This window comes from Chaetodon trifascialis, chromosome 1 (genome assembly GCF_039877785.1).
Source record: "Chaetodon trifascialis isolate fChaTrf1 chromosome 1, fChaTrf1.hap1, whole genome shotgun sequence".
Classification (NCBI taxonomy): Eukaryota; Metazoa; Chordata; class Actinopteri; order Chaetodontiformes; family Chaetodontidae; genus Chaetodon; species Chaetodon trifascialis.
In genome coordinates, this window is record NC_092056.1 from 10,677,402 (window position 1) to 10,696,606 (window position 19,205).

Genomic DNA, 19,205 nt, shown 5'->3' on the forward strand with positions numbered 1-19,205 from the left:
AGGTCCTGGGGGTGTAAGGTTCACTCCACAATAGCTGCTGCTGTTGCATGGACTTTGTTTTCCGGATACGTTAAAATTAACAATTCGAGATGAGTCCAAATAAAGATCAGGATTGACATTTGGAACCTAATCAGGTAAGCTTATTAAATCAATAAGACATTTCTACCCAAAAATAACACACCAGGCATTATTTTATGGCAGATTATGGCATCAGTACAGAAGTTTTACAGTTGTAGTTTATTATCCTTTTGTTCACGCTGATCAGAGGTCATACAGTCAAAGTTAAATATAAACCCTTTCAAAAATAAAAGTTTGTGTTTTGTTCTTCTGTCAGACTCTGTGTGAAGCTCTTTGGCATGTGCAGGCAAGAACACAAAGAGAAAACATGTTGCCTGTAGGGAAAATGACTGAGTAATGCAAGGTAATCATTGCCACAGTAAACGTGTTAGCATTTCTGTCCTCATAAAAAATGGCTGACCTCTAGGAGGGTGTATACCTATGCGTGAATGTCAGGACATCATCTTAAAAACTCACTTAAATGCCTGTCAATCAACTCTCAGAGAAGGAAAAAAACGATGACTGTGGGTTGGGAATTTGTGTTTTTGCTATGTAAGCACTCTCACAGACGTTCTTCTCACATTAGGTACTTTCTGTTTCTGCTGCAAAGGAGTTTAGTATTTGAACAAGCAAATCTTTAATACCAAATCCTCAAGTTTAACTGAGTTTACTGAATCAATGCTGAATCAAATCATAGGCTGTGAAAAAGAAGTGCACAGAGCTGGCGGGATGTCACCCATGTTTGTGGATTACTGTTTTGAAGCCTCAGTTGTTTGGCATTTTGCCCATCACCATCTTTAAGTGACCATATTTAGACATGAGGGTGGAGCTGGAGACCAGCAAGGGACGGGTCTGACTGAGAACCTAAGGACAGTGCACACCCACCTATACCGGAAATCTGTCTGCACCTGGCTCCTGGCTAGAGGGCATGTAGAACTGAGCGGGAAAAGGGAACTGAGTTTACAACAAAGTTACTAGAGTGACTGAACAGCTCTGGAGGTGGGGAGGGGCCCATAGCGAATGCTATATCAGCTAACTCAGAGACTTTTGTAGGAGACATTTTTAGGAGACCAAAATGTTACAATTAACACACAGACTGTGAAAGACTTCTAAGAAGAAAACAAGAACAACACCCAAAGACAAGTTCACAACAATTTAATTTATTTAATTGTACACGATGCCATAGATACACATGGCTACGCCTTTATCTTGACTGACAGGTAGCGACTTGTCAATCCTGAGGTAGGCACGCCCTAAAACATACCCTGCTCTGTCATCTATTTCACTCTAAATGTGAGCATAATTTACAAAATGAAAACCACGCTGGATTGAAGAAGACTCAAAACTAGTGATTGAGAAAGAATGAAGGTCTAGGGCACGTCTGCATTGGTTTCACTTTTCCAGACCCAGAGGTTACATCGGCGTCTTTCATGTTGTCTTTGTGCCAAAACAGTAGGTTTTTGCATTGTAGCCCGCCTCACTGGTGATGCACATCAGCTGTTGTGCTTCTTCAAGTCCTTGTTTGCCTGCCACAGTTGATTCAGGGTTGATTCAGCTTCTTTATTAGTCCCTGGTCAGGATACTGTACCTGCCTCTCAAAGCCAAGGTTTGCATTGGCAGAATGTACAGCCCTTTCAATTCATCAGGTGTCAACTGTTTTTCTTTTTTCTTTAGCATTTCTCCACCTTCTATCTATTCTCATCCTACGCTGGATGAAATAAAAATAAACAGTAGTAGGAAGTCAGGAGTGAACACATCCTCAAATAACAGTAGGACGTCCCATATTATGATTCGTCCACCCCAACATCGACACGAGCGACAAGTGTGAGGGAGGAAATCAAGGGAGAAGCTGTAGCTTTAATGGAATGTACAGGCACACTCCCACACACACTGCCTGCACCTCACTGACTAACTGCCTCTTTTTCCTCGCAGGTCAGAGGGATTTACGGGGAAAGTTGCACGTCCCACCACACATTCATCATGTATACGTCAACAAAAGGTAAGTTACCTGCAGGTATGACACGTACACGCTACAGTTTCCTCCCCTCTTCTTCTGAAGGGCTCAATTTTCACTTTCAGTTTCACTAAGGTAATGAGTCATACACACTTGTATGTGAACACCATCATGAACTGAGTACAAATGCTTATTATGTCTAATTCATTTCTTTGAAAGACTGAAAATCATAAACTAAATAACAAAGTTGTTTAAATTACCGCAAAATGTGTGAAGTCTGTTGCGTAGGGAGTCAATGAGTAAAAATGTGCTGCATGGGTGTTGTGCTGTCTGCTGAGGCTTATGTGCATCAGGCACAGCAGGCCCAGGTGTGTCCCGTGCTGCTGATTAAGCTCCTAATTGATCTACAGCCCTGAAGACAGAAAGCACAGCAGCAGCGTGAACCAAGCAGAGGGGCCGTCACATTTATCACAATATAGATCATTTAGCCAGCAGTTATGGTTGGTTTGGTTTTTGTTTGAAATTCCTTCTCTAGGACTGTTTTGTTCTTAATCAGTTGTCATAATCAATAAGCACAGAGCGCAGCCTCATGGGGGATGTATATGTTTGGTTATATCGTAAGCATTATCATTCTGGTGCATTGTCAGTATCTCTACAGCGTTTCTGTTTATAATATGAATGACTGATCATTTGCATTTAGAGCTTATAGTTTCTTAACACAAAAAATTGCTGTTCTTGGAGATGGTTAAAGTTTATACCATTATGCCAAGGAGAAAATTGGCTATGTTATTGTTACACTGGGCAATAGCAGCGATATCATTTGGAGGGATGAATTATCTGTTTAACCTCCTGCATTTATCCACACGGGCCTTTCCATTTGTTACTGTTTTGACTCTTATAGACTGCACATGTTACCAGTGAGGGCCAGTGAGTCTTGATTTACTTAAAAATAACTTGTAAATAGCATCTGCAGTTGCAAAAGTGACAGACCTACATATGTACTAAGTCTATAGTTTCAAGTTATACTCTTTACAAAAGAATATTCAGTAAAAACCAGCTTCTTCACTCCTGTTCAAAGGCTCAGATTTCACTTCCTGTTTTCCTCTGAAAATGTAAATGTTTCCTACACACAGTCTATGCTGTCAACATTTTTCTGATATGAGTATACAGTAAATGCTCACCTTATTAGTGCATAAATGAAGAGCTGTCATGTACCTGTGTTGTCATTTCAGCTTAGTTCAGCATTATTGAACGGAAAGACTGTTGTCAGTAAAAACTGGTCCTGCATGTCTACCATAGATCCAGTTCCCTCAGGTGTAATGTGAGAAATTCTTTGAGTGGGTGCGTCAAATTATCTTTTAACTTAGGTTACCTCTAATGTTTTTTGCTATATTTATGTGGTGGCGGCACGGTGACGCAGCAGGTAGTGCACGTGCCTCACAGCAAGAAGGTCGCTGGTTCGATCCCCGGTTCAGGCAGGGCCTTTCTGTGTGAAGTTTGCATGTTCTTCCCGTGCATGTGTGGGTTCTCTCCGGGCACTCCAGCTTCTTCCCACAGACCAAAAACATGCTCATTAGGTTAACTGATGACTCTAAAATTGTCCTTAGGTGAATGGTTGTATGTCCGTATATGTTGCCCTGCGATTGGCTGGCGACCGGTTCAGGGTGTACCCCACCTCTCACCCGTTGACAGCTGGGATAGGCTCCAGCCCCCCTGCAACCCCCAAAAAGGGATAGTCGGGTACAGACAGCGGATGGATATATTTATGTGGATCGAAAATTAAATGCGAAATGAGAAATATTAAAAAAAACATCCATGCTGGGTTTTTTTCTCTTTTCAGATGATATTTATGCATATGCACTGTCCAAGACCCTGACAAAAGTTTCATCACCTGCAACTGTAGGACTCTACTCTGCATGTCAGAATCGAATAAACATGATCCTCAGACAAATGGAAGGTATGTAAACTCTATTTGTACCCCAGCATGTCATCTTTTTTGTCTGCTGGATGGCTCTTGCTTTCATCAACCACTCAGGGTCAGGGACAGTGTCGACAGTATGTCTGTATAAGGTCTTGAAAATTCAAATGCTGCCATCAAACATAAAACTAAACTTCAAATATTTGCATGCAATGTGGTTATGTAACAGTGTTCACTCCACAGCGTTAACAGCAAACATGACTGCAGTGTGTGAAACTATGATACAAACTGCACCTGTTGACAATAAAAATGGCGTGGCAGCACAATATCATTACAACATTGTAAACGTGAAGTGTGATTCTTGCATTGCTTAGCTACTGTGAGGAAAAATCACTGTGCTGCTCCTTGGCATGTGAATAACCCGTGCACCACCTCTGAGCTGGTTGCTTCAATGACTTCTTCACCACTGACTGATTGAAAAGTGGTCATTGTATTTCTGCTCTGCAGGCCTCCCGGGGATCTCTGTGTCCTTAAGTACACATACCATAATCCTCCCAAACACTGTGCACAGCAAACAAAGGTGCACTTATATCCCAACTCCCATTACAGATTCCCCAACAGATGTATGTCATATGGGATATTTAGTGAGTGAGGCTATCAGAGGCTGCATGTAACAGTCCCCTCGATATCAATTTTAATACAGCAAATATATGCCAGACGTACAACATCACCTTGATCTCTAAAGGCAAGCAAGGCATTTTTGAAATATGCAAGAGTGAGAAACGTGCACAACAAACCCAACAAATCGCACATTAAGAGAGATCAGAATTCCACAAATGATGGCTAAGTCCTCTTGCTCAGGAAATATGTGAAGATTCAAACATGAAAATACTGATTTTCAGTTTATAGAAAAGTGACATTGACAGGCTTCAATAGAAAAGATAAGTTTAAGGTTGTCTCTTTGTGGTACCCAGAGGGTCTTGGATTGCCATAATGATGTTTTTAAACCTTGGCAGACAGAAATGAACATGTTGGACCAGGTCTTACATTCACAAATTAATGCCCACACAATATTAAAGTTTTGAAATTTAGCAAGACAGCTGGCAATTTTTTGTAAAATTCACCAGCTTATTGCTAAAATATTCCACAAAAAATTTTAAAAGCCTTTTATTCATTATCCTCTTTAGAGCTTTCTCCTCTTTACCTGCTTTGATTCATATTGTTTATCCCTACATGTACCATAACCCGCTAAATGATTTGTCCTGACTGTAATATATTTTGTGTCTCTTCAGTGAACATGAAGCAGGAGACTTCAAGGATTGAGCAGGAATACAAAGGAAAATTCAAGCCTTGCTCAGCTAGCCCTTCATTTACTGGCTTTCTAGCGCTCATTGGGCGAATGCTCTTCTATAGTCCCATTTGGACTAAGGAGAACCAGCATCACCATAACATCAGGTTCATTTATGTGCATTTTAGTGCCTGGCATTTTGCAGGCAGTGACCTGCTTTGGGCTGGGATAGCCATACGTCTGTTTCAGGCCATGCAGATGAACTTTGGGACATTACAGCTTATACTCTACAGAGTGGCTCAACATATTGAAGAAGAGGAAGTCGAGAAGAAGGTATGTGAATTGTCTTAACTTTTCTCAGTTATTAGCAGAGTCTACAGCTGGTGGCTCTGCGTGGCTCTACTCAGGTACAGCTGTGCTTTAAGATGAATGCATGCTAACATGCTCACAATAACAATGTACACACTGATGTATAGCAGGTTGTGTTCCTCATGCATTAGAGGCCTTTGGTAGAAAATTGTTCCCTGTCAAAAGTAATGACAGCAAGCTGAGTTGTGTTTCTGCAATGGTCACAACATCACTGTTGAGCTGCACAAATGTGACTTTATGTGATTTAGCTAATCATAGCTATCAGGATTAATCTTCTGACAGCCATGGTAGTGGCATCTAACCTTCTTCATATTTGCTCTGTTTTGTTTTTCTAAAAAATTTCAGATAGTGGAGGATGGTCCTAACCACTGGAGGTCCAAAAAGGTTTGCTGCTGCCCTCTGTGGCTTCTCGCCCTGTCATTACTTGTCATACCACTTATCATCGTGGTATTCCTGTTGTCTCTTGGCTATCCCAGTCCTGAAATAGAACCAGGCCAGGGGGTGAATGGAACAACAGACCAGGTGGCTGTGCTGGAGGGTTTGGTCATTGCTTCATTGGGAGTACCAGCAGCAACCGCACTGAGGTTTGTCTTTCTGATGGTTAAGAACCTGATCTTCAACCAGGATTCTAACATCAAGAGGGGCATGGACAATGAGCGGGTCAGCAGCCAACTGGGCTTCATGAACGAAGTGAGGAAGGAAATGTGGTTTCTGTCTCGCTTCATTCAGTTCATGGAAGTCTTTGAGAGGAGAAGGATCCGAGTGGTACTGAAGATCACCACTCTGGACCGGTGCTCCCCCAAGAAAATTGTTGCAGTTCTGGATGCCATTAACATTCTCCTTTCAGATGAAGAAAGTCCATTTATTTCTATTCTAGCCGTGAACCCAGAGGTTCTTGTGCAGAAAGTGAATTTTGCAGATGGCTGCTTCAGCAAGGAGGACAGAGCATATGCACTGTTGAACTCCATTGTGACTCTGGCCTTTACAGTACCACCACTATGTGAAGATTCAAAGCGCAGTTTATTTTACAGCCTCACTAGCAATTCCAAAATCCCTGAGGACATAAGTACAAGGACAGATAAAGTGAGAAGAAGGGGCCTCAAAGATAAATCTTCCCCAGATGTGTCTTCAGTGGAGACTGGGTTGGAAATGAAAGAGTCAAATCCACTGATCGATAAAGCTCCAGCAGCACTGGATGTAAAGGAGGAGGAGGTAGAGATGTTGGTCAAGAGCATCGTGGCCAACAATGACAGCAATATAAACAAGTACATGTTAGAAGATGCTATATCTATGAGAAGAGTGATCAACTCCATTCGAATGACGGTGATAATCATGAAGGCCTTGAAGAGAGAGCTTCCTCAACCAGACTACATCGCAGCATGGGTGGTCATGGCCAATCAGTGGCCCTGCCGCCTCAGCTGGATCATCCAGTGTGTGGAAGATGCTCAACAGAGAGCAAATATTGATCAGTCAAATGTAGCCAACATTGATGATTTAAAGACCTTATGGAAAGTCTTCAGCGAGTCCAGGGCAGAGCTGTATGTGATGAGCACTCAGATTGAGGACCTCCTCGAGCAGGATGGAGATCCTGAAATGTTTGAAACATTTCTCACAGTAGATTTTAAATTCACCATAAAGGACTTGAAGACATTTGAAGTGGCAACAGTGAACCTGGACAGTACAATAAAGAAGGAGCTGGCTCAGATCAGAGGGACATCCAGGCTGAAAGATTCTGGTTGGATGAGGAAACTAGCTCCTCTGCCAATCACGACTATCATCAATATGAGCACAGAGGATGTCTGTAAAGAGGTAAGAAATTTCTCTGAAGTGAGAATCTTTAAGTTTTCAGTTCTGGTTGCAACAGCATTCAGCATTTCTGATGAATGATTACTGCGCTGACAAATACACTGCATCTCCTGTGACCGCTTCACAATAAAAGCCATCCCGTGTGTCACCAGTTAAATGCGCAGCAGAAGGTGGGTGGGTTAACAGTAAAGCTATCAGTTTGATAAAATGACAAAGGGAAATGCTGAATTAAATGCTGCATCATTTCCTGTGAATCTCTTGTGCGTAGGTAGGCAGTTTTAATCAAGCATAGGGATAGCAGATCCCTCCACTAACAATGATTAGGAACTAAGTAATATTATTTCTCTGTGTTTATGATGCTTTTTCCTTTTTTTCCTAGTTGGAGAGGATGGAATATCCAAGTAAGTATGCTGATATTGTGAGAAGCAACAAGCTCAATGGTTCAGCACTGGTCTTTGGCGATGCAGACGACCTTAAAAACCTCCTAGATATGACCTTGGGTGAATGGGCAACTTTCAGACTGCACTTCCTGGGTTTACCATCACATCTACGCCGACAATACAAGAACATGTCACCGAAACCTCCTCATTCTCAGCACCAGCTTGCCCATCATTACTCGTCCAGTATGGTGAAGTGAGTCTGACATCCCTAAAACTGAATATGAAGCTACAGCCAGCAGGTAGCTTAGTATAACAACTGGAAGCAGGGGAAAATAGTTAGCCTGGCTCTGTCCAAAGTTTAAAACTATACCGAATATGTTTTACGTTTTGTATTTATTAAACAACCAAGATAGCAACAAGTTCATTTTTTTTTTAGTGTTTTCTAACTTTCTAACTGGACTGAGCAGGGCTATCTGTTTGCCCCTGCTCCTAGTCTTCATACTAAGCTAAGCTAATATCCTCCTGGCTCTAGCTCCAAATTTATGGTAACCACATGACAGTGGTATCAATCTTCTCATCCAAGTCTCATTTGAACATAAGTAAATGTATTTCCCAAAATAATAAAATATTCTTTTTGGTCACTATTAGCTTGTTTAGGGTTGTTTAACACTAAGTTGGCTCACACTTAAGTCAGACTTTAAACACTATAGTTTGTCTTCAAATTAGCTATAAACCAGTTCAGAGGGAATAAGATTCCTGCTCAACACTGTTGCCAAGAGCTTGTCTTGACTAACTTCTATTAGGATGAACATATCTGCCCATTCTCCTCTGACCTCTTTCTCTTTAAGAAGGTGGTAGGTGATACAGTAGTTCAGGCAGACAGTTCCTACATCTGCACCACCGTCACTGGTGATAATGAACTCATACTACTCATACATACACAACCTCTCACTGCTGCTCAAATGTCTACATGCATTCTCCTTCGCTCCCTCCTCCACTCAAACGTGCCTCTCCTCTACAGTCCCCTTGAGGCATTTCAATTGATCACTTCCTGCCTTCTCATCTGGGGGGTGGTGAGACATGAAGCCTTTATACCAAATTGAATTGCATTCTGTCTGGTCTCAAACGTTTATTTGTAATGAGTTGCCTGACTGGACTCAACAATTTTGGTTCATCACATTCTGCCCATGATTCCAATTTACCCAAAGTTATTCTTTTTTTTAAGGCATTCTGGTTCGGTCATCAATATTTGTGAACACACGAACAACAATTACATTAAGTTTAGGACATGGTGAAACAATACTGTATATTTGATGGAAACTCACCAAATTTCATACTTGCATGAAGAGAAAAACAAGGTTTTGCTTTCGCAGCGGCCAACCAAACTTTCAGCTTTGATCAGCTGAACTGGTTTAAGGTTAATTTCAAGACATTGTACTTAATGTATGAGTAACATTCATGACCTGGAGAGTTTAAGTGTGAAATAATTACATTCATTTAATTTAGCAACAGGAGCTTGTGATAGACGTTTGTTAGTAAAACTGCTTAGAAAAACGATTAATCCCCTGTAACAATGTCAAATAACTATCACATACATATTCATTCATTTAAGGCAGACAAGGGGTCTCTTTCATGGATCACATGTTCCTATTATAGGCATTTTTTCCCAGTAGATATTTCAGTAAGTCACAGTAGGAAAAGCAGGTTCACTGCTTTAGTTTCAGGGTCCTGGTATTATGCATGCTGGCTTGATGCGACACTTTAAAGTAACGGAGCTATTGTTCCTAATAACACCTCCTATGACACTTTAAAATAATGTGAAAAAAAATCTATTATGAGACAACAGTGTTAGAGTTTTCTCTGTCAGTGTGCTATAGAAGGAAGGGTGACAGAGGTGAGAAGGATCAGGAAGATAAAAAAGCTTTAAAATACATCACCTCAAGAAAACATACAGAGCAACTACTGTTGAAAATCATTTTCAATACTATTACAATATATAATTACATATTATAGGACCTTTTGTAGGACAATAACAATCTCAGGGGTTCTATTTTCAGTCTATCCCACAAAACTGTGACAAGCAAGTGAAGATATTTGAGGGGAAATTGAGGGGTTTTCCATCAACAAATTAAGCTGTAGTTTTAAGATGTAAAGGGTTAACAGGAGGCTCCCTCATGCACAAATCCTCAACTTGATTCTAGGTTGTTGTTGTTGTTCTTTTATTTTATATGTACTGTAACTTTTCCTCTAAGATTATTCTGGAAACAGTGAACATGCCTATGCTAGACATCATGAACACAAGCTACAAGTTTGCAAAACCTGAACTCTAATAAAATGGAAGTAAGAGAACATTAATTGAATATTTAGGTTGAAATATCTTTGATGTCTTTAGGAATACTTTATTGATTATTTAGCAGAAAATCGCATACAGTATGTGTGCTGCAGTACACTGTAATTCTCCATTTCTTGCAAATCAAATGTAAACTCTGGCAAATAAAATGCATATGTAAAAGTGTTCCATAATAAAAATGCTCATCCAGCAAATATCACTTTGTTGTGTGGCACGTCTCACAGCCCAAGCAATGTGCTGACTCACTGATTGATATTTTCACATCAAAGTTAAATTAATGTTAAATAATCAGCTGAAGGTTTATTTCATCTGGATTCCTTTGAACGATTTCCCCTCAGAAAGCGGCAAATGTTAATTTGGCTAAAAATATCAGACTAACAAACCGCAGGCATTTCAATACAAGCCAATCCATTACATAACCATACACACTGAAAGCATACAGTACATAATGAAGGTCTTTACTTTACAAGATAGACTAATCATAATAGCGTCCTCTGATGTCTTACTTTCTCCCAACTCATTGTTGAGATTTCAAAACACTGGGATTAAGGAGCCAATTGGACAAATTGCCATGGAGTAATTCCCTGCATACCTAAATACCTGTGGAATATCTACCTGTCGAGCCAGGCTGATAGAAACAATGACAGAAATGTGACAAAGACAATGGGTTCCACACACTGCATATCAACTTCTAACATCCATTTAATACACCTATCCAAGGTAGGATTCATTAACACTTAGTGGTTTGTACACAAGCTCATGTTGAGATTTTCTTCAACCCGTTGTTTTTCCCAGTTAATAAGTGACACCATTATAATAACCTACATGAACACAGCAGTTGTTTTGTAATTACTCATACTGAGGTATAAAAGCTCAAAAGGTGAGAAGTCTAATAAAATTCTGTTTTCAGATAGATACTTTGTCTAATTAAGACACATTTACTTTAGGCATAACTGAATGCAAGATATATTTTAACCATTATTTGCATTATAAGACACATAGTTCATATGTCCAAGGCACAAGTGCAATCAAAGATAATGCCAAACAACTTCTATCTTAACAATCCATATTCAACAGTCTGAGGCACAGCAGTTAGCAATTATGCTCATGGTTAAGTCAACTGAGACACCACATGCCTTGTCTATGAAAGAATAAAAAAAATTGGACAAATTAGGAATGTGTGAAAAAAATAAACATTTGTGTACTTAAAAAAACAGCAAGAAAAAAAATCATCTGCTAATAGGCACCTTTATGAGAACACCACAGTGATGTAGTACATTTTTATTTTTAAATGGATCCAACATTTAAACTAAAAATATTGATGTACTAGTACAGTGCCAGGTCCTTATATTAATGCAGCAGTTCCCCTGAATATTTTACCATCCATAGCAGGATTACTTCCAGGTTGTTTGGCTGAAGGTAACTCACTTGCGTGCCAAGGACTCAGCCAGCTTCTTGAGCCTTTTCTTAAGCTCCAGAGGAAACTTCTCATAGCACTTTTTACAAACAGGCTTCATGTCAAACTCAACAAACTTGTTCCTGCAAAAGACAGACAAACCACAGTGATGCTAAAAATGGAATTCAATGATCTGTCTCTAATCCACAATAACCTTTCCGACTCCCCTCACACATGCATTGTTTTTATTTAAGCAGAATTATCACTGCCGGCTCTGATTTATCTGAAGTCTCAGTCCCATCACTTTAAATTACATTAGCATTAAGGCCAGGCATTTCAGAGGTAGCACCCATCTTCTGATCTGGAATTATGATGGTAAACACTGAAATTAGTCTGCAGCTTTGCCCTTTAGTGCAAGACAGCAATTATCTCATTAAAACCAAAAAAAAAAATGCATTGATAGCTCATAAGCAGAGCTGAAACAATTAGTGAATTCACAGAAAATCGTTCAGTAACTATTTTGATAATTGGCTGTTTGAGCGTATTTTTAAGTAAAATTGCCCAAAAAAATGCCTTGGCCAATGCACTGCAATTTAAGCAAAAGCAAATACACAAAACACAAAGAAAGTGTGACAGCACATGCACAGCATTTTTTTTTTTAAATATATAAATAAAAACACTGCTCTGAGAGGAAACACAACCGAACGCAGAAATATCTTCAGTTGTAGTTTCCAGGGAACACTTGACAAAGTGGTGAACCTGCCCTGACAAACCTGGTGTAGGAGATAGGCGTAGGTTGAGCTGTGGTGCACCTACGTAATGACGCTCGGTGATTGGGTCACGTGGTGTTGGTGGCGGTAAGGATTCGTGACATCAGCTGTTCACGGTCTTATGTGAGTTGGTAGTGAGTGGGTGATGGGGGAAAGCCTAATTTTGCTGACCGCTTACACCTCATGCTTTGCGCTCTCGCTTTGCCTTGCATTCATGTTCATCATACCCTTTTAATATTGTGATGCTGCTTGTGGACCACCTGTTTTAACGTCTGAAACTTGAAGATGAAATTTTGACATGGAATGACATGACATGCAATTTCCCCTATTCAGCTGCTCAGCGACCAGAGATTTTGTGAGACAGTCGCCACAATACCTGGGATACATTCTTTGTATTTTGTCGTATTTTGTGGCTCATATGGAAGTTATTGGATTAAGTTTTAATATTCTTATTGTATAATTCAGATATTACTTCAGATGTGTGCTGTTAATCTTGTATTCGCATTTTACTGACTACTAGCACACCAATTCAAGTCTGGACCATGCAATCAGAATGTTTAACCAAAAAAAAGTTAAGTAATTCAGAAATTTCTGTCATGTTCTCTGTGACTTGCAGCATTTCTGTATTTAGTTGTGATTTCTGTATTTGTAGTGGGGGTTTTTGTGTTGTGATGTGTGCGCTCTCAGGACCACCGTATAAAATTGTGCTCATTTCTGCTCCTTCAGGATTCTGTTTGTTTTATATTATTTTCAACTGAATGATCACCATTAACAAAAAACAACGGGAGGGTGTTGGATTTTAGGATAATAAATAAATAAATGAGAAATAATGACAGCATGCTATACTGTTAAGTTTAGTGAGGAAAGAAACGAACACCACAGAGAAAGAGGAAGCAGAGATAGCACTAACCGATCAATGGAGTGGCAAGCTGTAAATAACTACAGACAGACAGCAGGTTTTTTCTTGCGGTCTTTCACATCGCGCTCGCGTCTGGCAAGACGCCGTTTCAGTTCCTCGGGCATGCGCTCATAGCAGTGCTTGCACACTGGCTTCAGGTCAATTTCAACAAACTTGTCTCTGAATTACCATAGACGCAGCAAGTGCAGCATGTAAGAGGAGAAATTGGAAGGAAAGTTGTCGAAGGAGAATGAAATACACAAAGAGAAGTGTTCGTGTTAGAAGACTAACACTAGCAGAGGTTAAGTAGAGGTGTTACTGAAAACTGACAATCAGCTGGTAGTATTGTGCATGATTAGGTTGGGAAAAAGAAGCTATTAATGAGCACCATCACTTACTTGAGAGTGAGTTTTGTGTTGCAGGTGGAGCACGAGAAACAACTGACACACCAGGCTTTGTTGAGAGCAGACACCACTGAGGAGGTCACAGAAGGAAAAAAAACAACATTCACTAATGTATCTTCAGTAAACATTTGATGTGAAATACTGAAAATGCTGCACTGAACATGTGTTTTATTTTACTGATACTCACCATCGCCTTCGATCACACGGTTGCAGTGATAGCACACATCACCAAAGAGCTTGATAACAGAGAAACAAGGAGATTTATTTGGTGAAGTAATGATGCAATGCTTTCTTTTTTCTACCATGACTGTTACTTAGCTATTTTTTTTCTTACCTGGTTATAATGAGTCTCACAGTAAGCTAACCCCTTCCTCTCATAATGCCGATGACCGAGGAAAGGCTTCTCACACTTGGCACACACAAAATGCTGTGAATAAAAACAAATGATGCTGAGGGAGAACGGGGGAAAACTGCAAACAAAGGCATGTAAAACTGACAAGAGGAGTAGGTGGCAACACACATGGACAAGTGCAGATTTGTTTGCTTTACAGTACACTTATTGGATATGTACTGCATAGTATGTGTTTTTAGATGCAGTGACAGACTTGATATTACAATAGCAGTCCTTCAGTGCTCAGTTTTGAAATCACATTCAGCCCAAGTGTGTATGGAGAAACCAGAGTAATACTTCTACAGTATTGCCACAATCTTTTTAAAATAGTTCCACATTTTTCCATACCTGACAGATAAAGTTCCTGAAGTAGTTAAATACAACATTAATTTCAGCTAATGACTGTCTTTAGTATTAAATTGACTGCTATACACTGTTAATAGTCTTGAGCTTTTTATATAGTATAAAATTCAGCAGCTTCCAGTCGGATGAACAAAACTTGATCTGCTGCGCTCTGCCTCAGGAGAAATATTCTTTTTAAAAGTACTCACATCACTCCTACAGTCTAAAATTAACTCATTAACAGTGTTTGGGTTCTAAAGTGGTTTATTTCATTAGTTTCTTTCTCCTGTGTATCAATAATGGTAACTAAATATGAAATTATAGACCTTCAATTCTGCTTCTGTGTGAAGGCAGATTTGCATATAACATCAACTGTAAAAATGTGTTCCACATAGCATTTGTCCACTACTATAAACTTGTCAGTAGTCTCTTCTGAAGCAGACTCCCTGTTGAGCAACTTGCCATGCGCAGAGCATTTTTAATTTGACACAGAAAATTTTGCATGAACTAATGCCACATGATTTTCTTACTACTCTCAATTATTTCAGTAGTTTTTGTATTTAATGGCCCATTTTGTCAACATCGCCCTGGCATTTTGACACATCACGTAGGCAATGATAGTGTCCACTCTTCACTATGCCACTACAGAAAAACATCTTTGCATTCCTATCCTCCTCTTCAAACAAATACCAAACACAATCATGAACAGGGTCAACAGGGTCATCTTTCCTAAAGTAAACCCCATAAAGCCCTTCTTTGTTACGGAGGAGGTACTAAGAAACAAGACCTCAAAGTGACACACAGTAACTTGTTTTACATTCATTTGAAAATGCAGGAATGTATCGAGTGCAGGAAAATGCAGGGATGTATCGAGTGCACTAATGAATAGCCTCATTCTTGTTCACAAACCTCCACATGCCACTGCTTGCCCATAGCATTGACAACACGCCCCTCGATGGGTCTCCTGCAGGCACCACAGATTGGTACACCCATCTTGTCGTGGCAGGGCAGACAGTAGAGCTCTCCTTTTAGTTCCCTGGCTTCAGCCGTCAGTTCCTTCCTGTCAACAGAGAATCAATGAAACATGTTAAATAGAGAAGAGAAGATGAAGAGAAGAGACATACTTTTATTATCACTACACAAACATGCACACACTACATGCACACGCCATGCTTTGTGAAATTATTTCTCCGCATTTGACCCATCCTGGAATGTCCTTCCTCCGCAGCAGACCAGGAGCGGTGGGGTGCCAGCCAACAGCGGTGGCCAGGGACCCAGTTCCTTTCCGTCACCATTGGTCAGGTGGTGATCTTCTTGCATGTTTTTAGTGGGAGTATTTTTATGGAGGATACCCCAGGTGAACACTGGGAGAACATGCAAACTCCACACAGAAAGGCTCTTTTTCCTCGAGCAGCAGGCACCGAAGGCATGGTGGAGGACACACCCCCAGCACCCACAGCGGGAATCGATCCAGGACCTTCTAGCTGTGAGGCGACAGTGTTTCCACCGTGCCACCGAATAGAGAGGAACGCAGGCTTTGAAACCTCTGTTATAGATCATTTTCCATATAGAACTGAAATATATTCTGAAGCTAAGATCATGCTGCTTTCTGATCTAAGTAATGGGGAGGAGTGGAAAGACTGACCCGCAATTGTTGCAGTTGAAGTGGTCTGGGTGATAGGGGTCATTCTTAAAGATCAGTGGCTGCTCTTCAATGATGGCATGGCACTTCTGACAGATGTACTTGCCCAGGCCACGAGCTTTCTCGCGGTTATGACATGGGCGACACAGGTGCCTGAGGTACATGAGAAAGGAAGACATAACTTAGGATTGTCAAGGAAGAGTCTGCGGTGTCAAATGATGTTTTGACATACTCTGTCACGGCTGCTCAAAATTCCATTATTTGCTAGAAAGCAAGTGAGTGAGTAACCAGCTTGATGTGTATGTAACCACCTGCTTTACAGGCTGTCACGGTGTTATATTAAGACTGAAATAAGATGGGATACTTACCTGCCAGCATTTTTGACAAACCCCACGTCAGCAAGCACAGCCTGGCAAATGTCACAGCAGAAGCAGTCAGGGTGCCAACTATTGTTCATGGCCTTAATGACACGACCAATGATGAACTCCCCTGAGGGAAACCATAAGTGAGAGATCAGCCCGAGGCAAGTTGAAGTTTGACTTTTCCAATATTTCTTGGGACTAGAGGCTATTTTGGGTACTGTACATTGTTTTCTAATGAGCACTTCATTATGCAGTTATCGCATTACTACAATGCACTACAGAGCTTTCTATAGTGTTCTCAAAGTGACACTTTAATGTTGAATGCATCTTAATTGTCCATTTAATTTAATTAAAGCATGTCTGTCTCTCCCTAGATGCAGTCAAGCACTATTTAAATTAAGCTTCTGTAGCACTAAAATGCATCCTGGGTGATCTTGACACAAGTGGGAAGTTCTAGATAAAAAGTATAAATAGCCTTAAAGATCGGTGGGGATACACTGGGATCTGATCTCTGTTAACAACATATTGAAGTCAGGGATCCTTACATCCACATATGAACCATAGTTCAGTAGTTCCCAAACTGACGATGATCCAGAAATGTCTTTATGCTCAAAAGGGGGATCACCAGAAAAGGTCTGGGAACCACTGGTGCAACATGAATACAGAAGTGTCTGTGACAGCAATAAATGAATGCTTACTCGACATTTTAATGCCCTTATATCATGTTAAACATCCCGCACACGGCTGAGTTAACAGTGCCAAATGACTATGAATTTCACCCACACACAGGGTCCTAAAAAGGCAAAACAATCCACTTCTCTGTGCAACTGTCATTTTTTCCTCTAGCTTCAGTCCCCTCAAATGAAATCAAGTGTGAGCAGGGAAGCAAAGTCTAATCAAATCTAACTGAGGCACACCTGACATGAATTCTGGTGCCAAGTCTAAAACACAGTCCATCTGATAGTCTGATTATGTCTGCCTATTAGGTTCTATTCTACTAGGTGATCACTCGTCTTTCTGGGGTCCACACAACCCCGCAGATACTAGATCTGGATAGGTTAAATTAACGAGGCCTCCAACACTCACCACACTGGTGACAGCAAGGGGCAAAGAGCATCTGGAAGTCATGTTCACAGTATTTTCTTCCTTCAAACTGTCAAGAGAAGATTGATATTCTGTCACTCAAAAGACACACTGAAAACATCATCTATATAAAAGAGTACCAGACAAATCATGACCACTCATGCAGTGGACAACATATGACTCATAACTGTATTGATTTGTGAAATGAATTACAGTGCATTACCTCATAGAAGAGTCCCTCTGGAAACTGCTGAAAACACTGGGCACACACAAAGCACTGTTCATGGTACAGCTCTCCATTACTATTGACAATCTTCTCAGTCGCAGCGAAGCCACTCTTACATCTCTCACAGGCCGCAGTGGCCAGGGCATTAGCAATGCTGTTGCACAAGACAAGAATATACACATCACTACATTACTTCCCCAGGATTCCTGTCATATGTTATGCTGACAAATGAATCAGATGCAAGGCTGGAACAGTGTTTATCATTTCTCACATAACTTCTGCATTAACTGTTGCACTTGTTTCAGCTGTCACCATGGAGAATGGAAATAATATGCTGGGGTACTCGCTAACACTCTTACTCACTGTGCAGTCATCACCTAATTTGGTAAAGGGATAGAGGTACTGAAACCTAGCAGAGATGATGTGCTGCCTTTCCCACACACACATTCACGAACATATTATCTTATCCATACAAAGTTCAATACTGTACCACAACACCCATGTTTCCGTTAATAGTTCAGTAAACTTCAAGACCAATGATGACTGAGACTTCAAGTGAAAGATCAACATGTGAAAATCAGGCCAACTAAATTATCAGTAATTCAAACTAACCAAACTTAGTTGAATTATGAAGCGTGTGTTTTCTACCCAGTAATGTCCTGTCATACATTTAAGTTAATTTCACTTACTTCAATCTTGGTCATATCGGAACGCTCATAGAGGACATTAAAGTTAAGGGGCGATGAGTGGTAATAATTAGCACAATGCTGACAATTAAAAATGGAATATGACGAGGTAATTGGGCTAACCGCTATACAGCTAACTAGCATGCTAACCTTGCAGTTAGTAAACTCCAATGTAGGCAAGAGCACTAGTGTTATTTCGCAAACGTCGGGGCGGTAGCTTTAACATTAACTTATCGACTGTGAAACAACCTTTAAACTGTCGCCGTGGACCAACGTATGCATTGATAATAACATTTTTGCTGGTGCCTTAAACGGGGACATCTGCGGTAGCGTCGCGGTTAGCTGACTTTACCCCAGTTAGCTTGCTAGCTAGTTAGCGGTTGTGGATGTTTGCTTTTATCCAAGCTAACGAAAACTCTTACCTGCCCGTCATTCCAGCCACCCCCAGCATCACCTCTTGGCAAACAAGTTTAGAAACGTAGCTAATAAAGTGAGGTAAACTGGAGTGGAGGTTTCTGTCGCCGAGTTACCGAAGTTTTCAGAGGGACACAGACTCTTGTAACGCCGTGCCGGACCCTCCCAGCAGAGCCGTGCCGTGGCTCTGAGCTGGCAGCGGCTTCAGGCCACCCACTTGGGGAGTGTCCATGGAAGTTTAACATTACCAGTTTTCTAAATGTGCTCCACCACACGGACTGAAATGGATTTTTAAGAGCCTTGTCTAGATTTCAAAAGGGAGGGACGCAAAAAAGTACACTGGTGGTGTGTATGTGAATAAACTGTATGTCTCTGCCCAAGATCCAAAATACAGATATTTATACATATATTATATTATATATTATACACATAACATATTGGGATACAGTATGCATAAGTATGTACAAAA

General features: G+C 40.6%; 2 protein-coding genes across 4 annotated transcripts; one reads left to right on the forward strand and one right to left on the reverse strand.

Moving 5' to 3' along the window:
• The first annotated feature begins 874 nt into the window (after positions 1-874).
• nkpd1 (NTPase, KAP family P-loop domain containing 1) lies at positions 875-8,029 on the forward strand. The gene is made up of 6 exons (XM_070962434.1): positions 875-907; positions 1,990-2,056; positions 3,852-3,968; positions 5,222-5,550; positions 5,932-7,395; positions 7,772-8,029. The coding sequence occupies exons 1-6, from the start codon at positions 875-877 to the stop codon at positions 8,027-8,029; spliced, it is 2,268 nt and encodes a 755-aa protein (XP_070818535.1).
• A 2,108-nt stretch (positions 8,030-10,137) lies between these two features.
• Positions 10,138-19,001, reverse strand: LOC139331228 (LIM and senescent cell antigen-like-containing domain protein 1). 3 transcript variants are annotated; one of them, XM_070962620.1, is made up of 11 exons: positions 18,745-19,001; positions 17,634-17,790; positions 17,414-17,480; positions 16,334-16,454; positions 15,969-16,118; positions 15,233-15,383; positions 13,925-14,017; positions 13,778-13,826; positions 13,585-13,660; positions 13,199-13,366; positions 10,138-11,661 (listed from the first exon to the last, which is right to left on the reverse strand). In XM_070962620.1, exons 1-10 carry the CDS (start codon positions 18,771-18,773, stop codon positions 13,228-13,230), a joined length of 1,032 nt encoding a protein of 343 aa, XP_070818721.1. In that variant the 5' UTR covers positions 18,774-19,001; the 3' UTR covers positions 10,138-11,661; positions 13,199-13,227. The 3 variants fall into 3 exon arrangements, 2 of the variants coding, with proteins under 2 accessions (XP_070818721.1, XP_070818729.1); XR_011602177.1 differs by lacking the exon at positions 13,199-13,366 and having other exon boundaries at positions 13,376-13,660; positions 18,745-18,947; XM_070962628.1 differs by lacking the exon at positions 13,199-13,366 and having other exon boundaries at positions 10,144-11,661; positions 18,745-18,925.
• Between the last annotated feature and the right edge of the window lie 204 nt (positions 19,002-19,205).